Genomic DNA, 24,650 nt, shown 5'->3' with positions numbered 1-24,650 from the left:
TGTGAAAAACAGTCAAATTATTCTAGCTGAAGTTTTCCTGAAAGGGAAATTCAGCCTGAACAGACGATCTACCAGGGAAAAATTCAGCCCAAAAGTTTAAATTTTTATAGAGCTACAAGCCAATGAATAAGAAGCTCTTCTAATAAAGATATGGATCTTAGTTGTGAAAATTGCTACTTCAAGTGATGTAATAAAAATAGTTTTTGATGAGTGCATGAATGTAACGCTTTGCAGACTAAGCACAGCACTGCATTTCTTTTTCATGCAAGTGAAGATCTAAATGAGGAAAGAATGCATGAGTCTGGACTAATCAATGGGGTTACTATGGCATCTTACCCAATTATATGAAAAAGGCATGTCCTGAACATTATTCTCTGAAGGCTGTGCTGTCAGTTTAACCCCAAAGAAGCCAGTATGCTTGGCTAATACAGTAGAAGATGCTTCTGAGTGATAAAGATTTCTGCTTTGAAGATTCAGCTATGTCTTGTACCTGGAAACAGAGATGTGAAGTTGTCAGTTCTCTTGACATTGTTTCTGACCCTCAAATGGGAAGCAGTGCTCTGGAGCAGGACATTTTTGAGTGTGTAATGCCGAGAGTGTGTAATCTGTTGAGAGAAGTTACATGCCAAAATCTATCATATGGAATGATGAGACTCTTCAAAACTGTCACTAAAATGTATCTGTTTTTTCCTGACTTTATATGTTTTTGTGTGAGCTGGATGATTATTCAAGACATCAGATGAGCTAAGTACTTCTATTTTGCTCAGATATTATTTATTAGTTCTCAAATGCATGTTTGCCTTGTAACACTAAAAAGCTGTGATGTTAATCAGCACAAACTTGGATTGCATCCTAAATGTACAAGGGTAAAATGAACTTGGATTGCATTTTAAATTTATAGATACTGAAACAGTGAAGGGTCTATCACTGCACATACAATTGCAGAAAGCAGATCTATAGTTCAGGTCTAATGGAGTAGGTTTACTTAGTGCTCCAGGCTTCTAAATTTAGCTTAGTGAAATAAATACTTGAGTTAGAATGAGACAGATGTTACTGGAGGGAATTAGAGCTGCTCGTGGGCTTCATTCTGTATCTACCCTCTTTTTTTTTTTTATATATATATTGCTTTAATCTCCTCTTCATTGATACTGTTCCTGCTTTAAAGCAATGTGAGGTCGAAATCTGGTTGTTTTTAATGAGAGAGGTTGAAATACGGGAGAGTAATGCAGTAGGATTGGTGAGCAGCTAATAAAATTCATTTGATTTAGTAGCTTCAAGAATTAGATAGGAATATTGACAATGTTGCTTTCCTGTTTCTACTCATTTTCAGTTCCCCATCAGAGCAGTAGAGCAGCCACACAATCCATGAGATGTGGCTGCGAGAGTTAAACAAGACACACACTTAGCAAAAATGGAGAGGGTTTTTGGTCTGGCTTTTCTCCTGAAAGCAGTAAGAAAACCGCAGGGAAGATGCTGATCTGAACACTTCAGAACTGTGATTTTTGGTTTTTTCTTTCCCCTAGCAAATCAGTTTGTTTATTGGCCTAAAATGCTGTGGGCGATATCAAGTGTTTCATTCAGATGGGTTAAAAGATCTATTTCCTTTTTGATGCATTCAGTTGCATTAATCTTAAAAGTAGTAATTGGAAATGCCCTCATAAACCCCGAGATTGAAGCCCTAGAATTAAGCCCCATTCGTTATTACCCAGGAATGTCGCTATGCAGTTTTATTAGCCTTTCTTCTACTGTAATCTATGGATCTCATTTAGCTGCATGCAGCCCTGTTCTTCTGAAACATAAAAGAAAGAAAATCTCACAATAGCCTGAAATAAATTATCTCTGTGTGTTAATCTACATGTAAAACACCCAAGCCCACTTCTCTAAAGGAAGATAGTTTACTGATAAGCAAAGCTTGATTGTGTGCTTTGGATACAGGAATTAAATGGATTTTAATTTTGGTCTGCAGAGTACTATTTATAGGATCAATTAACTCCTCATGGTTGGGATAAGTCATTTCACACATCTGTTGCTGAGCTTAAACCCTCATTGTTCTGTGGGGTCACAGTTGGATTTTTTCCTCTGATCTCAAACCATGTAGTAAAGTGATGATATCCCAACCAACAGCAGTCGGGTTAAATACAGCTCCTACCAACACCACGACTGGAGCATTTGGAATAGATCAAGGAGGCTGTTGGTCCACCTAACTGTAGAGCTGACCTCATCTTTGTTGCTTGCCATTATGTTATTTAGTTCATCTGTTAGAAGATGGCACAATAGTATCTTTCATAAAAAGATTATTATGATCATCTGCAGCATTTTCCAGCCTTGCTGTAGTATTTCAGTTACTCCATTTTGCCAGTGGTCTGGCTATGGAAATTGCTGCCCACCCACTGACTCCCTTATTCCTGTGTTTTGTGAAGGGAAGATTTAATGCTTGTAAATACATTGCTGTTCTTGTCTGTAGTTCCCTGATAAGAGTTTCAGGCTGCATTCCTGTCTGTAGCTTTTGTCTTAAATTGGAAGCCCTTTTGCCAGTACTCAGAACATCCAGAAGCCAAAAAAAGTAAGGATACTTGTATATTGTTTAGTGAAAACTTTTTAAGTATTCTGTGGCAGTAACTGCATAAGTTTATAGCAGTTTGTTCATATGATTGGCTTATTTGTGGCCAAATTGGATTGTATATTAATGAAGCTAAGATTTAAAATGCTAGGGGAGGAACTAGGGAATGAAGTTACGAACTGTGCTGCTTCTGATCTTTATCTTTCTCTCTTTCTCATTGAAATGGCCCTGTTCTAAAAATATATATATTGATTTTTTATGGCTCTGCTTGCAAGGTGGCCTCTACAATAAGGAAGTATTTCTGTCAAAAATGAGATCAGACCCAGTCCATCCATACAGCCGTGTGCAGGCAGCAATGCCTAGAGAGTTAACGTAATGCCTGATATTATCTAGCAGTCATAGAAGCTTCTTGAGGGTTTTCTCCCTAGCTGCTTGGTTGACAGTATTCTAGTAAAATGGTTATGGTGGCATTTTCTAGTCAATAGAAGTTTGCACAGATTGTCTGCTTCCACTCGCAACTCTAGTGCCTGTTGGTGAGAATCAGGCTGAGGTCAGGGGATGTGTTGAGGCTTACATACATCTTCTGATAAAAGTGGCTATGGGAGAAGTTGGAAACCTGAATATACATGAATCAGAAAGGGACCACAAAGTGCAATCCATTTTTAAGTCGTACTCCTTATTGATTTCAGTGGGGGAGACCATTGAAAAATCAATGACATGCAGTAGCTTTAGAATGCAATGACATGTGTTCTAGGGTGTTAAAGTGACAGCCTAAAGGAAATCAAGCTGGTAGCAGTTATGTTAGGAAAGTTCCAAGGCAGGGGTTTGTGAAGCAGCAAATTTACTATTCATATTCCAAGAGAGATAGCAAAGTATCTTACTCGTTCTTCATTCATTTTAACTTCCAATTTGCATTTTATTTCTATAGAAACCCCAAAAATATCAAGGAAAATAGAAACACAGGCCTGTTCAGTATAATGTACAGTATTAAGCAAACAGAATTGCTGAAATTATCAAAATATTCTGAATTTTTCCATGAGATTTGTGCACATCATTCAGCTCAGCAGGTTACTTCAGACTTGGCTTCTTGATATAAGGGGGAGGGAAATGCTGTCTTCCAAATGCTTTCTAACTAAAGTAGATAAATAGAAATTAAGTTGTGCAAACAGTGATTCTCTTCGTGTAGGGAATGAAGTGTGAATGATGCTAATATTTTCATGGTTGTGGCTGAGCTGACAGAGTTAACACTTATTGAGATAGAGCAATAGCAAGGGATTCTGTAACATTCCAATTCAGCAGACACATACTGAAGTCAGAATTCAGCCATCTCTGCCTTGATCCTTACCTTTGAGTGTCTAAAAAAACCCTGTTCTACCTAGACACTCACTTCTAAAGGTATGAGGAATGTTTGTTTACACAGAGAATTCACAGTGCACAGCGCGAATTTATAGTGTCTATCACATACCCCATTACACCTTAGTGTGGACACTTAGTAGGTGTTGAGGTAACATGACGCCTCTTTGCTGTGCTGTTTCATGCTTAATTAACACCAGCTCTGATGTCTGAAGGAAGTGTGGCATAATGAGTGCTCCCTGACAGAAGAGTTCAGCTTGGTCAGTGTAGGCAACTTCTTAGGTCCTGGAGAGCAGGAGCTCTGCTTCAGAAAGGTGCTGTTACACTGTTCTGGTCTATGAATGATAAATTTCAAGGAGAAATTAAATTTTTTTACGTTGGGTAAAAGTAATCATAGGCTAAAGCATTTACTTTTAAAATTGCCCATCTAAAAATACTTCACTTTGACATTTAATGCATTACTGAATTATTTGTGCTATTACATGCATGCAGTTGTTAGAAAGGTGTTCTGTATTCCTCTAATTTATTTTCCTTTCCATTTGGGAGTACAGTATAGCAATTGAAATGTATCTTATTAGGGAAATAGAGCAATAGAGCTACAGTATAATTAAAGTTGTGCAGGCACAATGTATCACCGAGCCCTGAAAGCACTGCATGGGATTTTGGAAGGAAAAACCCCAAAATTCCCAGTAACTGACAGCTGAAGTGAGGAATCATTACCCAAAGGGAAGCTGTAGAAAGATGACTGGTGTCATTTAAGTATGCACTGGTTAATCCACAAGAGGCTTGGTGTTTAGATATAAGAAAATGCTGTATTCTTATTTTGCTAAGAACTGTATCTTTTGTAAGGAAATATGATTGCAGTGTAATTAACTTAGAAGTTAATTAAAGTATTAATTTTAAAATGGACTGGGAACCAATATGGTTAGATGGGAGATGCTGTGGCGCTACTGACCAGAGCCTGTTCTGTAGTGAAGTACTCCAGCTGCATTGCGCATACAAAGATGTGTGTGTGCCTGGATTCCTTTCTTGTGGTTGCCAAACCCAGATCATAGTAGGATATTCTGCCAATTTATTTGCAGCATTTATTTCTACTAAACGATTCCTGCAGGATATCAGATGAAATTTCCTACTGATGTAAAACCTTAAATATTACACATTGACATTTCTTCTGCAATAATAGAACTGGTGAGCTGCACGGTTATTGCTGGGTCCTTAAGATCCAAAGTTCCTTCTCAAGGAGTTTTCCTGTTGGCATTTCCTCTGCCCTTGTTCCTTGCCTAGTTTAAGCCTTGTTTCACAGACTGCTTCTGTCCAAAGGAACAAAAACACCCTGACCAGGGTTTTTTTTGTTTCTTTTGACACCAGCACAGTATGTCTGTCTGTGCCTATGAGAGAACTACATTGAAATAGCTTTCTTTGTGAATTCCTCATTGCTATTCATTGGTGGAGATTGTCACGTAAGGGTCAAATTAGAACTCAGTCAACCAGAGCAGCAACGAGGGGAGCCAGGCTCAAGATAGATTTCACCATAAGGTCTGAGAAGCAGTTTTATTTTAATTTGCTACATGTAATATATAGATATTTTATTTTATTTTGCAGTGTGTTGCTCTTTTGTCTGTAGAAACTGAATTATGCTTAATTTATTCTCTGTGGTCATTTACTTGACAACTAGTCTTTCATTCTGCCTCCTGACTTTCATCTTTGGGCATATCTTTGCATGGTTTTGTTATATGTAGCAAGTTTTAAGCATAGAATTTACTTCTGTTAGTTTAAGAACGAGTTTTCTCGCATGATGGTTCCATGCCCTTTGAGATTGGAGCCATGCAAAGAAAGGCTCATATTTCTGGTAATTTGGCTGGAACACAGGAAATTGTGTTTATGCTGGCTTCAGGAAGGCAGATAGTACCTGGTCAAGCATAAGATCTGCTAGGGCAAAATTGCTCTCTAAAAATGTTCTATATATTTGAACCAGCAAAGTGAGTTTGTACTGGCTCTGCATTTCATACCATGTGGGTGCAGCATTTATGATGTGGTAGTAGCTTAAAACTGGATGTACTGCTTCATAGAACCACGACTTTGCAAAATGGATTCTGTTCTGTATGTTCTCCAGCAAAAACAGGTATTAAATTTGTGTTCGTTGACCCAGAGAAGTTTGGGTGCTAAATGTTTTAAGACAAAACAGATCAGAGACTTAGACCTACACAGATGACCTAATATCCAAAAACTTACTTTCACTTGGGTTTCAGATAGGATTAGATTACAAAGAGGTAGAACAAACAAAGGGGCATTAAGCTATTGTGCAGTGTGCTTCTTTTAGAAATGAATGTACTCTCTACCAGCTATCCATGAAATGGTTTTTGAGCCACTGGGGGGCTCATACACCAGACATGGGGCCTAAATAGTTATTATCATTTTTGAGATCACCATGTTAGGTTTCTGTGTTTTCAAATGTTTGCCTACAATACCCAATTGTGTAACATTCAAAATCCTTGCTCCAGTCCTTAGTTTTCCTTGATTGAGGACATTAACAGTGAGTCTCACAGGAGCATGCAAGTATTGACTACTGATAACAAATCGGATTAACCAGTTGTTTGTGGGGGTTTTATTTCCTCAGGAGTCTCAGGATTGGCTTCTCTGACTATTATTTCATTTTCCTCCAGCTTAGGATGAAAATGTCATAATAAATTATTTATGCAACATAATGGGGAGAACCTGGCAGATGTCTGTGTACAGAAGAGCCTGTAATACCTTATTAACTAACTGTCTTCTCTTTCCTCTGTCTTGCAGCTGATTCTGCTTAAGGCTCCTCTCCTGCTCTGTCTATACTTTCCTAGTCTTAGCGGGTGATGTGACAGCAGCTCTAACACTCAGACCTCAGTAATCCAATAGGTGTGTATTGCTTGGTTTTCTCTGCATGCTTTCTGAGGCTGCATGGGGGATAACAGTCATTTTGTGCGACTCATCTCTTACGGCACTTCAGGGTGAAAATATAATTAGCATGCGTTACGCTTCAGTTCCACAGATTATTTAAGCCCCAGTTTTGCTCTTTTTCTGATGGGTTTTATTCTGTGTAGAAGCACATTGCAGCTGTTTCCATGCATGCTCACAGGCCTTCATGTTTGCTCCTACAGCTGTTGATTTGTTGTTTGTACAAGCTTCTTGTTGCTCATCATAGTACCGTCTCTCACCAGCAGGACCCAGTAGACTTGATTTGGGCTGGGAGAGAGTAATAGTGGGAGAGCTGTGCTCAGTATTCAGACTGTTGGACCTGAGAAATCTCCTGTATGCCCCAAGAGCCACTTTCCCTCCTACTGAGAGGAGCCTCTGTGATGTTCTGTATCTGACTGGTGGACATTGCTCCCTTCAAACATGGCTCACTCAAATACCTGATTGCCTTAGGCAGGCAGAATATTTTGAAAAGTGCAGGGGATTTCAGGTTCTCCATGACTGTTAGGATTGAGGTGCTCAAATCTCACAGAACTTGACCCCTCTTAATCAAAAGGGCTCTTTAAAAACTCTTGACCAGCAGCTGCATCCTATATTAGCAAAAGTAGTGTGCAGAATTAACTCACTTCTTTCACAAGTACCGTGACTCTGGGCATGACAGTGTTTCCAAGAGACTTCAAACATCCTTGGGCATCAGCTGGGTTATCAGTAGGGTGGAGGACCCCCACCTTGCCTCTTTGCACAGGGGTGATTTTCATCCCTATTGAGCATTTAAGCTGTATTGACTTGTAAGAAGCCTTTTGATGCATTAGTTCTTCATAGGAACAGTCAGAAGAAACGGATCTCTTGCTTTGCTCTAACTCCAGTGCAACACCAATATATTTAGAGTCATGTAGGCAGGAGAGAGATTTGCTGCTGTCAGCATAGCCTTTGACATTCTGTAGGCAAGTGTTTGCTGTGTTTAGAAATGCAGCCTAAGGAATAATCTTTACCTGGCTGCTATAGGTCTCATATTTTCATTTATTTTTACCCTTTTCAATGCACTTCAATTTACTTACAAATGGTAGCAAATTGCGAGTGGCAGCCTGAGTAACTAACTTGTGAGTCAGTACTTTTATTTTTCACCTCTAGTCTAGACTCCTGATAATGTAGATTGTCGAAACCCTGGGTAAATAATTGGGAGTGTGATCAACAGCAAGCAAGTATTTATCTGCTAATAAAGCATTTAAAATGCAGAAGTCTTTGTCCAACAGTTCTTAAAAGGCAGTTATTGGTCCTGCTACTGTTTCTGCACAGCAGTTAGGGTTTTTATGGTCACTAATTGTACATCTGAAAATTTAGTTTATTTTCTGCCTGTGTTTTTCTTTGCGCAGAGAAAAGAAGCACAATACTTATGGTTGTAAGGAGGTTAACGTATTTTCTGCATGGAGATACCTGTAGCTCTCTAGAGATTTGTACCATTTATAGAACCCCAAACTCCTAGGTTCTCTCATGTGTGACACCAAAGGCTTAGAGCTCATTAAGGATTTCCTGAATGGGATCATTTTGAAAGTTACATGCCAGCTCAGTCATCGACTGTAACTTTTATTATTAAAGCTGTTACTGCTTCAGAATGTGTATTAGGGGAGGTGCTTCTTGAATTTTCATGTGCTATTGGTAATGCTTTGCTTAGAACAGAAACTTGCATTATATATTATAAAGAGAGCCCGATTTTTTTAGATTTACTGTGATTTACATCTTCCAATCTTCCTACATCTCTCCTTGGTTCACTTATTGAAATTGGTCCATAGGAGTACCCAGCATCTTGGGCCCCGAGAAAGTAACATCAGTTGTGTGTGAGGAGGAGCTGTTTTTAGCTGCAGACAGTGAATGGCCTGAAAGCTGGACCCCTGCAGGGAGCGATTGAGGAAACTTGAGATCCTGCTCAGCAGCACCTCTGAGGGGCCTGTCTCCACTCATTAATCCCTGACCCATCCGGATCCTTTACTGTTTCTTGGGCCTGGAGCAGCTCCTCATCTGAAGTGTATTTGGATCTGTGTGTCAGTCAGGCTGTTCCTCTGCTCTAGCATAAGGGCAGTGACAGCTGGTAATCAGGTAGCTGTCTTTATGAATTTACAGTTAGAAATGCCCCTCCACCTTAACACCCATGTATGCTTTTCCCAACATTTGGCTAGTGCCTGGGTCTGTGAAGTCCCACTTCTTTCACACTCCCTCTGAGGAATCTCTGAGCATGTCTGCGCTACTGGGAGGAAAGACAACAAACAGAGCTGTCTCCATCTGTGCAAAGCACGGAAGCACAAAAGCAGAAGCATGCAAGTTGGCTGCACATGAGCCAGCTTAGGTCCAGAAAGTCTGGCTGTGTTTATATGTAGCTGTGCCAGGGCTAAATCATGCTGAGACGCAGCAGGTGAGTCACGCAGTCCTGTCCTGCATTACACAGGCTGCCCGTGGGTCTCACTGTCCTTTGAGATGGTTGTGATTCTCCTTTGCAGAAACCAGTGTACTCTCTGAAGCTTTTATAGACTTTTTATAATCTATCAAAACAAGATTGAGTATGGAAGGTCTCTGGAGTTGACAGCTAGGTCTATATTTAACTAGTTTGTGACACCCGGAAAACCCTTTGGTGGTTTTTGGTTTTCTCTCAGACACTCAATAGAGGTTAAATCAATGCATGAATGAGAAAAGGCACTTCTGCTTACTGGTCTGAAAACAGGAAAGCCTTAGATCATGGCTATATGTAAACATTATGAGATTAATACGTGGTAATCCTTATGCTGTTTCCAACATTATTTCATATTGCCCTGATTCCTTTCAACAGTACCTAGGAGTTAACAATGAACCACAGAGCTATGGACAGGTCATTTGCTTTGAAACCAAGGTGTGTGCCATTGGGTTTGGGTCTGTTACTTCTGCTCCAGTGTCTTTTGGGCCTGTTTGATAGTTTCAACTATGTATGACAAAAGAAGGGAGACCTTGAGCCTACATAGGAGCTTCCAATAAACTAAGCGTGCAGCTTATTATCTACTAATTTCCCTCTTTTGGGAACGTAACAGTATGTGACCACATCATCATTAGCTACCAGAGAATCAGTGCAACAAAGAGACCTGGTAAATGTAACAGTCATGGAAAACTCATCAGTTGAGAGAGTGTGCATCATCTAAAGGCATTGAAGGATGAAATGCAAAGCTTCTGGAAAACCAGGGTTTGGTACTATCAGTGCTCATGGAAATCCTTGCTGGAAGGCAAGGATTCTCTGACAGTAGGAAGAATCACTCCCAATTTGCACGTCAAAGGACAATTTCTAGGGACTTAAAGCTAGCATGGGGTATGAACTCTTGAATTACAGGAGCTAGAGCAAATTCTGCCTCTGCGCTCATCTCAGAGGTGCTCCAAGTAGTTTGGTAGCAAATGGTAGTAAACCAGTTACTTGTTTAGCTTTAGTGAAAGGGTTCTGTTGAAGCCACCATTTAAGCTTATATTGTGTTGCTGATTTTATGTTTTTATGAAAACATTTAAAATGATGTTCACATAGATCTGTGGAGTTAGTGGGGAGTTTTGCTGCATGCACCATGCAGATGGAGATAGGGTTTTAAATGGAATACTTCATAACCCTGCTAGAAAAGACATAAGGAGAACGATACACCCCATCTATCTGGTTTCGGAGTTCTTTATCCTGTGTTGAGAGACAAGCAGCCCTGTGTGTTTTCCATGGAAGCTGTTTGATTTTGGCTTTTTCATTTGCATTATTAGCGAACAGCTGCATGAAGGACTGACTGTTCCATTGGCTGCCGCGCTGGTATCATCAAGCACATTTCAACTGCAATTGTACTGTCTGCATTTAAAAATATTTTCCATGTTACAGTGTACTTAGAAATGAAAACTATTTTTAGCTACTGTCTGCTCAACTGGGGGTGTGGGTGTGGGTGTCCATTCACTTGGAAAAAATGGACACCACTGTTTTCTTGTATCATGAAGTTTCTGTCTTTGAAAATGTTAAACTTCTCACTTACGCTGTTCAAGACGGATTCCAGTTGTCTGTAGTGAGAAGGATTGTGTTCTTCATTCCCTCCAAAGCCGTATCTGTATTTTTTTTGTATTTAAGTACGTTACTGTTTGCACAGTGAAATTAGCTTTGCAGGAGGGATGAAAACCCTTGTCAGAGCATTTCAGCAAAAAGATGAAAGGAATTCAATATAAATTCTCTCTAAGGTGAGCATGGGGTTTTTTCTTTCTTGAACAGAGAAGCCTTGGATTATTTTAAGTTAAAATCAGATCAATGGATGGGAAGGCAGGCTTTTCAAAGAGCATTGCAGTTTGCTTCTTAGAGTGAGCAGTATTTTAGTAGGGTGACTAACAATGTGCATTTTTATTTCTAACCTCTGACCTGTGCCCTCCCTTTCCCTTTACCTAACCCTTTCCATTTGCCCTGGTCAGTTAACAGGCAGGAGCATTTGAAAGCAGTCATGGATGACTATGATATCAGGTCTGCTGCCAGCATTTTAGCATCTGTTAAAGAGCAAGAAGCTCGTTTCGAGCGGCTGACCCGTGCACTTGAGGAAGAGCGGCGCAATGTCTCCTTGCAACTTGAGCGTGCCAATCAGCCAGCAGACCGAATGAGCATGTGCAACATTGGCAATGGTCAGCCACTGGCAACGGCCTGGCAGCAGCTTGTCCTGCAGGTAACAGCCTGCTCCTTTTACCTGTTGCTAGAGTTCACCTATACCAGAATTTCCCATTCCAGAAAGTCAAGTGCATCTTGTTTGTCGTCAGCATTTCATTCTGTGGCTTGTCTCCTGATACCCTAGAGTTGCTGTGTGTCATTGATTGATTTGGTAACTCAGGCCTCAGAGCCTTGGCTTAGAAGTTGCTCTTTTAGCTCATGGGATACTTTTAAACACCTATGCATCCTTGAGTATTGAACCCTAAAGATACATCTTCACACCCTCCTCTAAATCTGTGCATTTGCTGTATGTATGGTGATGTGCTGGTGATTGAAAAAGAAGTTTGAATCATAATCTCCATAGAGCACAAAATTTCCATTAGAAATAGCTGGAGTTTGAATAGAGGGAGCAGCATAAATAGCAGGGATTTCCCTCCTGTGAAGTCTTATTGTTTGTGGAGGGAAGACTTCATTGTTTCTCATTTTTTTTTTTAATTAATGGACTTAATTTTAATGATGCAAACTGGCTTTGCGGTAGCCACAGATTTCCAGATATGGTTTTGCTTGATATGTGTTCTTTAACTGTGTAAATGTGCAATGATAAACTACTTACAGTGCTAAATTACTTAAGCTCACAAGTCGCTCTGACATGCAAGGTAAGTCATGCAGAAGCAATAGTACCATTTGTGAAGGTCTGCTTCCTAAGAAAACATTGTTCAATTCAGAGAGAAACTCTGGGCTGTGGGGATTCTAAAAGTTGTTTCTCAATTACACCAGACTGTTTTACAATTATACTTGCACTAAGCTGTATTCAGGCAGACTCTACGTTATATTATGTTAGCACAGCTCTTCTATTAAGAGCTGCCATGTTTCTGTACGTGTAGATGTTTGAATATGGGACTTAATGTGAAAGGAGTAGCCTGCGCTTGTTAGGCTGAAAGCCTGACAGTAGCTGGTAGGAGCTTTAGGTTGTTATCCTCTGGTTAGCAGCTGGGGTTCGGAGAGGGGAGATGTGCTTACATAGTATTTTTCACAGGGAAAGGACAAGTTCACCTTCACTTTTTCTGAATGACTTTGTGCAAAGTGCTTGATTAATAGCTCCAGAATGAAATTCCTTATCCACAAAACTGACGAAGCATGAATTTTCTGCAGTGTTATGGCTTAAGGTCTAACCATTTCCAAGAAAACTTAATAAAAGAGTTTTAAGTTACTGGAGTCTACGTGACTCTTATGGAGAAACACCCCTGTAAGTGACCCCACGCTGAATCTGTGTACACTCAGCTCACTGCCACTGTGCAAGGGGAGCTTTAGTTCCTAAATAATTAGTGCTGAGGTATTTAGAGTAGCTTGTATATGAAATAAAATGGTTGAATAGCTAAATATGTACAGTTAAGAATTAATGTAAGGTTATTTGTCTGAATTTTCATTAAATGTATCAAGGGCCAAATTCCTCCTTGAATTACTAGAATTAATTAAATTCTGTTTAAATGAAGGACGAAAGCTGTACATTCAGTCTTACGCAGAATATATCGTGATTTCATCTTTATTATTCTATATTGCATTTCCTTGTTAAGAGTATACAAAGCAAAAGGCACTCTATACTCTGCCATTTGTAAGGACTGCTCATGCATTACAGTGAAATGCAACTATGTGAAGCTGTATTTAAGTCAGGACTGACTGATTTCTGCTGTTTCTGCTGTACTGCTGCCCTATTCAACCTTTTGTTGCAAGTAATATTACAAAATAACTCAAGTGGCAGCTTTCCCATTTGGAAGTCACATAGGTGTTTGTATATGATCTAGTTATTCTGAGCAGAATTTAGGGGGGAAAAAGTGAGGGTTAACTCCATTTTATGAGAATGCCAAATACCCTTTAACAATCCCCACCACCAGGCATCAGTTTTCTGTGGTGTTTGTTTGTCAAAGTGGAAGCTGTCAAAGAGATTTGTTAGAGAAGTGTGTATAGTCAGGGTTTTGTTAACAGCCTCTCTCAATACTTTTCATGTAATAAATGCTCCCAAACTTACTCCCTTCTTAGAAAAGAAAATTAAGCTTTTTTCTTTAATTTTAGAAAAGGAAAAATAGTGTATAGGCAATGTGCCAGAAGTGTAACAGCTTCATGAAGTCCTCAAAGACAAAATCAAGGTCTTATGCAAATATTGATTCTAATTAATTCCATAACAATGGCTCCTTGTCCTAGGCAGCCCTTTTAGCCACTTCCTTCAGTTCCTTGACTGGTGAGTTCTGCATGTTCAGTGTGAATTTAGAGTACTCCAGCAGAACATGTGAGCTGTGGTGTACTTGTTGACGTCTGCTGGGAGAGCATAAGGCATTGTGTCTTTTGGCCCCTGACAAGAAGCATCAGGTCTACAGAAGAGCTCGGGGATGTGCTGGGATTGCCAAAAGACACGTGCATGGATTTCTTAATGTTACATTGAGAACGTGTGGAGGGTTTTTATGAAAAGTATCTTAAAGTTGTTTATAATGGATGAAGTTGATTAATTGGGCACATTAAACAAATCATTAATGGTTTGTTCGGATACTAATTAGAAATAGCTGAGATGATCGGGTAGAACTTGATGATCTTAAGGTCCTGATGATCTTAAGGTCTTTTCCAACCCTAACTATTCTATAATTCTTGAATAGGACTTTTTCCCAGAGGAGGGGTTTCTGAGAAATCCTGTCCTCAGGATAAGAGGTCCTGAATATTCATAGAGCTCCTAGACATTGCTGAAATGTCCCCCATTAGTATTAGTGATAGGCTTTTACTGAGGTAGTGGCCAGAGCATTGTCTCAGCCCACTGTAGAAGGCAGTGCCTGCCAAACCTTCTGGCCATGCAGAGGTTCTGGACCTGTCTCTCCTTCCTGAAAGAGGCAATAGCCAGCTACTGTCACAGAGACAGGTAGCTTTAACCAGCACTATTTCTGGAGAATGGGGACACAAGTGCTGTGAATGGTTAATAAGTGGGCAAATACAACTTCTGCCTTGTGTGGCTTCTCCAGTCTTAAAGGTTGCCTTCATTTAGAGCTTGTTGCTGAGTGTAGCATCAGTGACATGACTTATGGTGTTTCAACTCTAGAACTTTTGGAAGATATGGAACATTACACACACATTACTGAGGATTTTGAAGTAGTCAAGCGAAGTGTTCTTCCAGATTAGGAACTTTTTAGACAAAAGGTCATTAGTTTAATCAGTTGAAACCTTTGCAGTATTCTAAAAAAAAAGGTATAATTTAATGAGATTATAATCATAAGGCTTTTATCTAGTTAATAAAAATCTCCTAAAAATCCTTCCAGTTTTTAAGGATGATTCTGTTCCATATTTTGGCTTTGAGCTGTGGGAGCCGTATGGCTGGTTATTGCTGTTTGTTCTGAAAGTGCAAATCTGGTTGTACAAAAAGAGCTGTCTGTTAATGTGTATTGACATTTACTTCTTTAATTTTTTCAGTAAAGAATGTCAAATAGTATTGTTTTGGTTGTTCCAGTATCCCCACCTGTGGGAGTCTTGGCAGTCTTTGTCTTTTTATCAGTTACCAATGCAGGCATAGTCCAATAAGCATCTAAGTCAGTGGTGAGTAGCACCCATCATACATCTTCTACTTGTTAAAGAACCTGGTTTATAATGGCTTTTATGAGCTTGATAAGTCTTAGTATTCTTCATGTGTGATGTAGTTTAATCTACCTGCTTCTATTTCACTTCTTTTCAAATCGGCCTTCTGCTGCTCTTCACAGCAGGAGCTGAAGTTGGACGGGAAGAAGGTAGGCAAGTACATGTGTAGGGTATGTACTGTAGTGGGCTGAATGCACAAAGCTGCAGTGTTATCACTGGCTAGCCAACCATTCAAAGCATAACTTTTTAATAATAAAGAATATTCTCTTTTTTTTGTTGGTTTTTTTTGTTGCTTTACTTTTATTAAAACATCAGACATGTGAGACTTATTAAACACAAGGCTGTATCCTGAGTTGGTTTAAACTGGCATGGTTCCATGGGTATCAGAGAAGCTCTGACAAGTCTGATCAGCTGGGAGCTGAACAACGTTTGCATTCAAAGATCCTTTCCCCATTGGTGCACATTGATAATCTCCATTCCTCGTAATGTTCATAACCAAAATAAAGCACAGCATTCAATAAACCTCTTTTGCCAACAAATACACTGTAACAATACTTTGACTTCCATAATTTTGCAGTGACCTATAGCGATTTGAGAGGGGTTCCTGTTATAAAACAGGTAGGTGTTATTCCTCTTCCCAGAGGTAGGAAAGCTGTGGGAGTTGCCAAATCTCACATGGTATAAATAACAGAGATCAGCCCCTTGCGTGCTCAGGAGTCTTACCAGATGAACTCTTACAGCTGTAAGAAGTAACATAAGTTGATCTGAGAAGTCTTTGCATTGACAAAATCATCCAATAATTCAAAACTTACTGCATTTGACTGTTACTTGCATTCTTTCAGGCTCCCTGTGGTGGGTTTGTTGGGGTGTTTTTATGTTTGCTTTTTTTAGATATATCATCCAGTACATTTGGCTAAGATTAAACCCCAGATCTATATCATATATGCATATGAGCTCAGGGATGCACAGAGACTGTGTGTATGCATATATGTTAGTATAATATGGATATTCCCCCATGCTTTTTACAAAGCCTTTCTTTAAAAAGCCTATCATCATAAATTCACTCTGGTGTACATTTCTTTTCTTAAAATGACATTTTTATTTAAAGCCTGCTGGTATTAAATTGTTAGTCTCACTGCAAGTTTTATATAAATCTGCTTTACTTTATGGAATACTTTTTACGCATCAAACAGTAGTTCCTGTAAGAAGTAAGCTCCATTGCATTACTGATGCCACAGAACTGGCAAAGGCTGCTGAAGGGTAAATAGTGACTGAGCAGTGGCTATTGGTTTGTGGTGTACTTTCTAGAGGTCTGTCAGTCAACAGCATACGCCAAGAGACCTATGACTGCAACTCTTTAAGTTAAAAATCAGGTTTAGTGACTACTTTCTTCCCCTTAAAGCAGTGATGAAATAGCTCCTTTTATTTCCAAAAACAGATTACAAGTTTTGGATCCTGTTTTGACTTTAAACTTCAATCCAAGCAGCTTCACTGACAAGTTTTTGACTTGGTGTTAGGCCAGCAGCTTCAAAGGTTTCATCCTGTCAATCTGTTGCACTTTTTCACACCATGTAAGAATTAGGCTTCTTGAAATTCTTCATGGTAAAGTGTGCAAGTACAGTGTATGGGCTGGAATGTCTAATAATCAAGCTGAATCAGCATGCTGTGATACTTATGAATATAGCTTAATATCTCATATTTGTGTAACTATTACGCCTAGCAATATACGTTATTATACAGGCTGCTCACTTGTAAAGCCAGCCTTGTGCATGACTGTGCAATTGCAGTAGATTTAACATGGCATGAATATGGTGTTGCAGGCAGAACTGAGCTTGTTTGTACCTTTTGTAATACTGTGCACAATAATTTGGTCCCTTAGATGTGACTAAGTCAGACTTCTCTGAAATAGGGCTTGTGATTGTGCCATTTATAAAGGCTTATGAATGATTCACTGAAGTCTGCCCTGCAGTCATTTCATACTGGCTTAACTCTTTCACTGCACATCTGGAGGTTTTCATTTTTTCTCTCTGTTCTTTAAACTGGAGGAATATAATTTGTGTGATACCCAGTATGGTAGATTGCACTGTAACAAATATATCTTGTGTAAGTCCTGTCTGTGGGTTGCTCCCCTTTATACATGGGCATCTTCCAAGTGGTGGAGTTAGAGCAATGCAAAGTGGTTGCTTCTGAACTAAGGAAATACACACAATAATAAATTGTTTAAATACAAATCAGGAAAAAAACAACTTAATGTAAGTGATGAGCCTTTTGAGTCAGCCTTCTATCACTGAGGTCATTATTCATTTGCTAAGTGGTATAGTAATAAGCACAGGCTCAAAGTTGTCTATTGTGTTTAATTAGTCTCTTACCTTCAGAACTGGTTAAGAACTTTTTTCATGTGTTTCTCCAGGTCTGACATATGCTTGACCATGTGTTTTGATAAACTGATACACAATTTTGGTGCAAATCTACCCTAACTTTGTGTTTAACCAGGAATACTAACAAAACACTTGAAAGGAAGGCAGATGTGTATGTATGTGGGAATGAAGAAACTTAAAAGGAATCACACACTGTTGCTTGGGTTTGGGTTTTTTCCTAGTAACACCCTTGCCAAGAAAGACCTGCAAATCCCCCACCAACAAATGATAGCCCAAAAGGCCATCTTGAAATGTCAGTCATCAGCAGAGTTATTAAAATCTTATTTTTCTTCATTTTGCAAATGTGATTGTAGCTGCTCAAGGAAAATCAGTAATGGAAAAAAGCTGCAGAATGTTCTCATGGTTACAGTTGGGATCACTTAATTTCAACTCATGTTCCAGAAAAATAACACCTGTTTAAAAACTAACACATACGTTTGCCTTTTTTCATTCTTCTAGGCAGGTATTTTTTAGCCCTAATTAAGTACCAATAATAGACTTTGGTCTTTATGTTAATCTGGGAAACCTGTGACTTCTGCCAAAAAAGGCCATTTTTTGAATGGAGGGTCAGTTTCAAGTGAAAAGCTCACCAGAACACATGGAGAGAATTCAAAAAAATACAAGATCATCTCAATTTGCTTTTCTAAGAAACACCATCAAGTTCACCTCTCTGACTTACAGCTTGGGCTGCAATAGCTCTTCTGTCTGTGTTTCATTGCTTTCATTTAAGATTCTCTGCTCCACACGGAAATAGCGCAGGCTGTTAGAATATAGAGACTGTTTCCAGAGCTTTGATAGTAAGAACATGGGTGCGTTCATATTGTATACATCTTTGAACATACGCAGAGAAGAAGCAAAAATGGGTTCTGAGCTGCACTGAGTCATTGGCTTACCTTTTTACCTCCACCCCATCTCATACAGAGCACAGTTCCATCTTTGTGTGTAAAGTTTTATGTAATTAGTTCTAGTTTGTAGTGCCTCTTGGCTTCCTTTGTTATATAAGGTATTTCTGCTCATATCAAGGGACTGACAGCATGGAAAATTGGGGGCTTTTTTTGCCTTACAGGTAAGGTCAGGTACAGACAACAGTGCTGTCGGTTCATGACAGCTCCCAGTGTTACAGTACTTTTTCCTGTTACAGTGCCAAATACCCAGAAAAAAAAAACCTCATTGGTATTTAACCCATGCATGTGCTGCTAATACTGAGCAGGTTGCAAAATGTTGAAAGCATTTGTAGGGATAGTCCTAATTCCTTTATAAAACCAACTAGAACAATAGAGATGCAAATTCTGATTGGGGGGTACAGTATGGTTGGGTGTCGGTCGTGTCATGCCCCCTGCTCTCAGCTCCCCAGCACTGTAATTCAGCTCTTGTGTTCTGCTGCACAGATCACTGTGGGGTTGGTCATACATGCACTCGCTATGCCATCAGCCTGATCCTGTAAATTCAGTACCTAAGAGAAGTCTTACTGAATTTCTAGGAATGAGCTGGGTCAGGTTTCAGCTTCTGCATATGTGCAACTATTCAGAGGTTCCAGGGGATAAGGAGGGGGGAGATTTGGGAATATGATTCCCATGGGAAAATGAGTTCTTAGATCAGAATTCAGTGTGAGCTGAGAGATGTTTGCAGTACCTGTGAGTCCCAGCACAGTTACAAACTGGACCAGAAGCTGTTACTCAGCTACTTTTCAGGGAGATGTGCTCCCTATGTGTAAGGTGTGATCCTGTCCCTGGCTTCTGCTCTGCTGGAGATTGTAGCAGTTGAGTTTAGCTTGGAGGTTGAAGCCTTTGCTGCCCTTTTTTTTATGGACATTGTCCCATCTCCTGGTTTACAGTGAGAATCAGGATCTTTTGCTGATACCTCAGCAACAGTGGAAACTGGAAGCAAGGAACTGATGTTCAGGGCCAAAGTACTGCAGATGGCTTAAGACGCAGTGACCTAGCCAGCCTCCACCTTACAGGGATTAGCCAGGGCAGTAGCTCTCTTGGAATTACTGCAAGTGTTTCAATTAGACACTTTCCAAAGTGACAGTATGGCATGTTGCACCACTGCGAGCTCAGGGAGCTCCTCCTGTTTGCCTCTGTGCTGGGATTACCCAGATTCCATAAGAAATCCTAGAACCTGCTTCTTGTGCTGCAAGAGGAATGAGGTAGCAGAAGGCTAGCAAAAAAGTCTCTGCAACAGACATCATGGTCTATCATATGAGAGCATCTGCAAGGTGGACAGCAAGTATTCCTGTGAGAATTTGTTTCCTGGTTCTTCTGTTTCTTGTTACAGCTTCTCCCCTGTGATTCATCTTCAGTCTTCATTTAAGGCCTTACATGGTAAAAAGATGGATAGAAAAGTGAATGGGAATATTAGCATCAATTTGAGGAGCAACCGAGTTTTGACCAGCTGCATCAGAAGCTGTGCAGTGCTTTCCAGAAGGGATTTATTTGATACACAAGGAACCTAAGCCCCAGTTATTAGAGTTATTTGGGGCTCAGATCTGTTGGCATGAAGCAGAATTCACTCAATCTGGTGCGTTATCAGAGAAAACTGTTGTGTAAAACGTTATCAGCGAATCGAGTTTAAAATCTAGATCCCAAAGGATTCATTAAAAAACAAAAAAGACAACTCATCAGCTGAGAAACTGCCCCTCTGCCTGGTAAGGGAATGTTTTATTCCTTCCAACACAATGATTTCTTATTTCAAAATCTAATTACCCACTATTCTATAGTTTACATGTGCAGGTTGAAATACATCTTTTAGCTCAAAGACACGTGCCTTTGCAGAAATCTCACTTTTCTCTCTATCATCAACAGTACCTCACTTTCATGTCTCACACTCTCACTTCATCTCTGAAGTGTGTGCTCTGCAACTCTATATGGTTACTGCTAAATTCCAAAGTGCCATCTAATGTTTGTCAGCAGGACAGCAACTGGTTCATGCTAGGGATTATAATAGTGCAAAGCAATGACCACGTTTACCCTGAGCATCTCAGAAATATTTTTGCAGTTTCATTTGCCTTGAAAGTCTCTACTTCTTTTGTTTTCTGTGAACTTTTATTGAGTGAGGGTTTGGAAGCAACTGAAAGGCAAGAAATTTCTTACTTTCTTTGCCAAGATTTTGGAAGAGTAATTTTCCACAAGTGTTATCCTTTCTGGCCTGGAGCCCTGCCAACTTTAAATTAAAATTATTTAATTTAGTGACAAATTTACAGTTTCATCATATTTTTTCCATGATTTTACATTGCTTTACTATGTTTCCTTTGAGAAGTACATATAAGAGAAACATATGAGAAATAAACTCTACTTGCTGTGTATACCTTAAGTAAAGGGGTGTCTAGGTTGTTCTTTGTATGATGTCTCTGAGTGTTGCAAGATCAGTAACTGCAAGTAACAATAAAAAACGGCTGAAAACAGGAGCATGCAAATGCAAACATTAAAGAGTTGTATCAGGTTTAACAGGAGTTTTTAAAGAAGCAGCTTTCTAGTCACACTCACCACATTTGCCTCTTGATAATTAACATGAAAACATCTTGTGTTTTAAAGTTGTGATTTATTTTTCATGTTCTGCTCCTTGTTTATTTATCAGCTCAGATCTCAGCAGATCAGCATTAATTGCACTGGCTTTTTAAGAGTTTTAATACTCCTGTATTTGAATTCCCAAGCACACTCCTAGTTCATGTGGGATCTTCAGGAAGATTTTAAACCTTCACAAAACCTTTTTGCACTGTATCGCTCAATTTTATGAAACAATTTGTTAGTAATACAGGCCTTGATCCATACGCATACACACGAGGCAGACCTTTATCCCTACAAGGCATTGCACAGGAGCCAGCTGATTTTTGTAAGCCTCTGCCCTTGCAGATCCACATGTGGCCACAAGAATGTTTTGCAGAAGCTTTAAAACCAGACAATTTCCTCTTCCCTGAAGCCCTCTGAGCTTTGGACTTGAAGGGTTCAATCTGGCTATTAAACCCAGAAATTTTCAGCTGTTCCCTTTCAGCTGTCTCCAGGATCTGTAAGCTCTCATGAACCAATGCTGGAAAAGTCCAAAATGAGTTTTGTGTTGTGATGACATTGATAAATAACTGAGCCTTTCACTAGTTCAGGCCGTCTTGTTAGTGGTTCAAATTGTCTCTCGCTGGCTTTGTCACAGTGTGGAGTAATTCACTGAAGTCATCAGTGTGACTGAGAACAGAATGGCCAGAGATGGCCATGGGCAGCCTGAGGCTGAGCTCTAATTAAAGCCTTTGATTTAAATAAATGTCACAATTTACTCTTTATAGATACATATATTAAAACCAAAAAACCCAGACAAAGCCCCAAACTGCTTCCGTTTTTAAGCTACCAAATTACAAGCTGAAGAGAGTATTTTTTTAACTATAGTGGTGGTGACTGGGAAATGCTACAGAATACTGTCAGAGTTCATTTTAGGGACTTGATCTAAAATGTATCCTTAGCTGCTGGCAGAGTGGCATTTTTGGACTACTGTAGTTAAAGGTTGAAAACTAGAGTCTCCGTGTCTCTAACCCATCTTGATTAGATCTTCTTACAGCTTCAGGTTTTGGTTTGAGGAAGATAGTCATTACCATAAGAATGGGTTGATGGTACAGCCAGCCATCAATCCAGTACAGAATGGCAAGCCACATCTTTGCCCTTTGGATGAGAGAATGACGTGTTAAGCTGGTATCTTCTGAGCAAGTGATTGTAATGTGCAGCTTGAAATACAGCACAAATGATGTGGAAAATCCCAAAACCACAACAAAATCTAAGAAATGAAAAATGGTTGATGCTGGGTCTTTCTCTCCTGTGTTTGAGTGTCATTGTTTCCTTTCTAATAACTGCAGCATGAAATTACAGTCACAGTACCAACCTTAAGTTTGATTTGTTTCCCTTGCTGTTGTCATTCTGTTATAAATGTAATGCTATTTTAATTTATTTTCTTAAACTGAAGGAGATTTTTCTATTTTTATCCCTGTAAAATGTGTTGATTCTTACCTAATGAAGCTGCTGGGAAGAAACATAGGTCATTCATTCAGCTGCGACCTATATGCAGTGGCATGCAGCTTCCTCTGTCCTTTATTTCTAACGTAAGCAGTGCTGTCACCAGATTGTCCTTGTTCTCATCCTGTCATATGACATCTTGGATGAAATGCAGTTGACTGATAATTAGATGTAGCAAGATGGAAGCTGTGTTTGTATATAAATGAAAATCCCCTGAACTTACTGAAATGCCTGAAGGTGTCCCTCTACAGAAAGCGTCTGCTTCCTCTTTGCCATATTGTTCTTCAGCCCTGTGATCCTTTAGACTTCTTCTTTAATACTGGATTCTTACACAAGGATGACACACAAAATCATCCTCCATTTATACACAACCGCTCCCTGATTGAGGCAATCTGGCTTCCTCTCCACTTCTAACCTTGCAGTATGAAAGCCAAAAGATTGCTCAAACCATGTTGATGCCCTACTAGAGTCACGCAGTCATTTTGGAGCAAGAACGAATGTTGTGAAAGGGCTCGTGTAACTTTTCAGATATATTAAAAAATGATGGAAATACTAACTGGAAAATATTTCAAAAGGTATGTTGGTGTGTTCTGTTTTCATTTGTCTGTATTAAGGTCATGACAGTAGGGCACACTGACACAGTGGTGGACTGCTCTCTAGATCTCTCAGTTGTTTATCTGATACATGAAATTCATGGACCGACATCCTTGGTGTGGAAGCACCTATGTGAATACAGGGTGACCTGTGTGGATGCTGAGACCTGCCGTGGGTGATCCATAGGGCTTTAGCCTGTATGGTTAGCTGGGATTCTTGATTCATCTTGTGGCTTCCTGCTCTGGTGGGTTTATGGAAGTTACATATCACATACATATCACTGAAGCCGTATGTTATGTTTCCAGGCAGAGCTGTAAACCATTTCATTTTTACTGCCTCTGAGAGCAGATCAATCTATAGTGCAGCACTAGTGATAGAGAATTTTTTAAAGGTAATGGGAGAAAATAAAAGAGAGAGCTTGGGCCAGATACTCTACTGTTCTGTTCCATCTTCCAGAGAATTAAATCCCTTCCTGTTTATGAATTCTTAATTTCTCAGTAAGAAGAAAGGTTTTCACCCTGCTTTTGAAGCTGGGAAAATGTGACAGATTAAGAAATTAAGGTTCATGTAAAAAAACAGGGGGGAGAAGGGGAGGTAGTGATACAGTCAGCAGTCTGATACTAATGGGTAGAGTGTTTGTTGCCAGAATCTGGAAGTTCAGCATAACCTTAGGGATCTAATCCATAACTCTTATTTAGGTAATTAGTTCTTTTACTTCAGCACTGCCAAATCTCAGCATTCAGCATTCTATCAGCTGGTAAAATATTGCAAGTGGCTGAGAAATAACAGGAGAAATCAGGGGACTTGAGATGTATTTTTTTAATCTTTGGCTTTGAGTCAAAATATTCTCCAGCCAGCAGGCCCACAAGCATCTATTGTATTTTTGAAAGGAAAATGATGTTTTTAAATAACAACCTGACTCCAGAAGGTGGAACTGCAGAATTCAACAACGCTGATCTTGCAAAAATACCTGTGGGTTTACAACTTGAGAGACTTTCTTATGTGTGTAAGAGTTGGCAAGTCCACCCAGGAAGGTTTCAGTTGTGTTGTTTCACATGCAGGAGTAGCTACTTTGGTGCCCTATGGATATAGACTTTATAGTGTCCTTTTCTTTGACAGTGTATAAAGGTCTGGCACACATCCATGTGCATGCCTAAACTGAATGGTACTTTTCTATGCCAGCATGGCCTCAACAAAAGTTGAGCTATTTTAGTTTGTTAACTGAAGAAAAGCTGGACAAGGAGAAAGGGGGGGAGGCTGCTGTACAAAAGTACAGAAGACTCATACAAAATGTGTTCCTTTTGCTTTGCTCTGCCCTTTAAGTATGTAACAGCCACTACCAGTTGCCTCTAAATTATTCCACTCTAGATAAAGCATATATTTTCGCTCCAGTGAAACAACTACCTTTGCTTCAGCTAAACCTTGTGCAGCATCTACCATTGCCTTTGTTAACTTTTATAGCATTTATTTTTAAACAAATTAGGATCAGAGTTGGGTAACATAGTTCTGCCCTGTTC

General features: G+C 39.6%; 1 protein-coding gene across 4 annotated transcripts in view; it reads left to right on the top strand.

Moving 5' to 3' along the window:
* The window catches only part of ARVCF (ARVCF delta catenin family member), a 282,629-nt gene that overhangs the window by 97,395 nt on the left and 160,584 nt on the right, over nt 1-24,650 (top strand). For all 4 annotated transcript variants that reach the window (XM_061465619.1, XM_061465622.1, XM_061465621.1 and 1 more), the window contains one exon: nt 11,297-11,541. In XM_061465619.1, the coding sequence (XP_061321603.1) occupies nt 11,297-11,541 (245 nt within the window). Of the gene's footprint in view, nt 1-11,296; nt 11,542-24,650 lie in introns of those variants that run through there.

Source organism: Pezoporus flaviventris, unplaced genomic scaffold, assembly GCF_033815535.1.
Source record: "Pezoporus flaviventris isolate CSIRO_AGI_PZ_B2104156 unplaced genomic scaffold, CSIRO_AGI_Pfla_v1 ptg000041l, whole genome shotgun sequence".
Lineage (NCBI taxonomy): Eukaryota > Metazoa > Chordata > Aves > Psittaciformes > Psittacidae > Pezoporus > Pezoporus flaviventris.
Note: the sequence above shows the minus strand (reverse complement) of the source record. Positions and strands in the feature narration are given on the sequence as shown.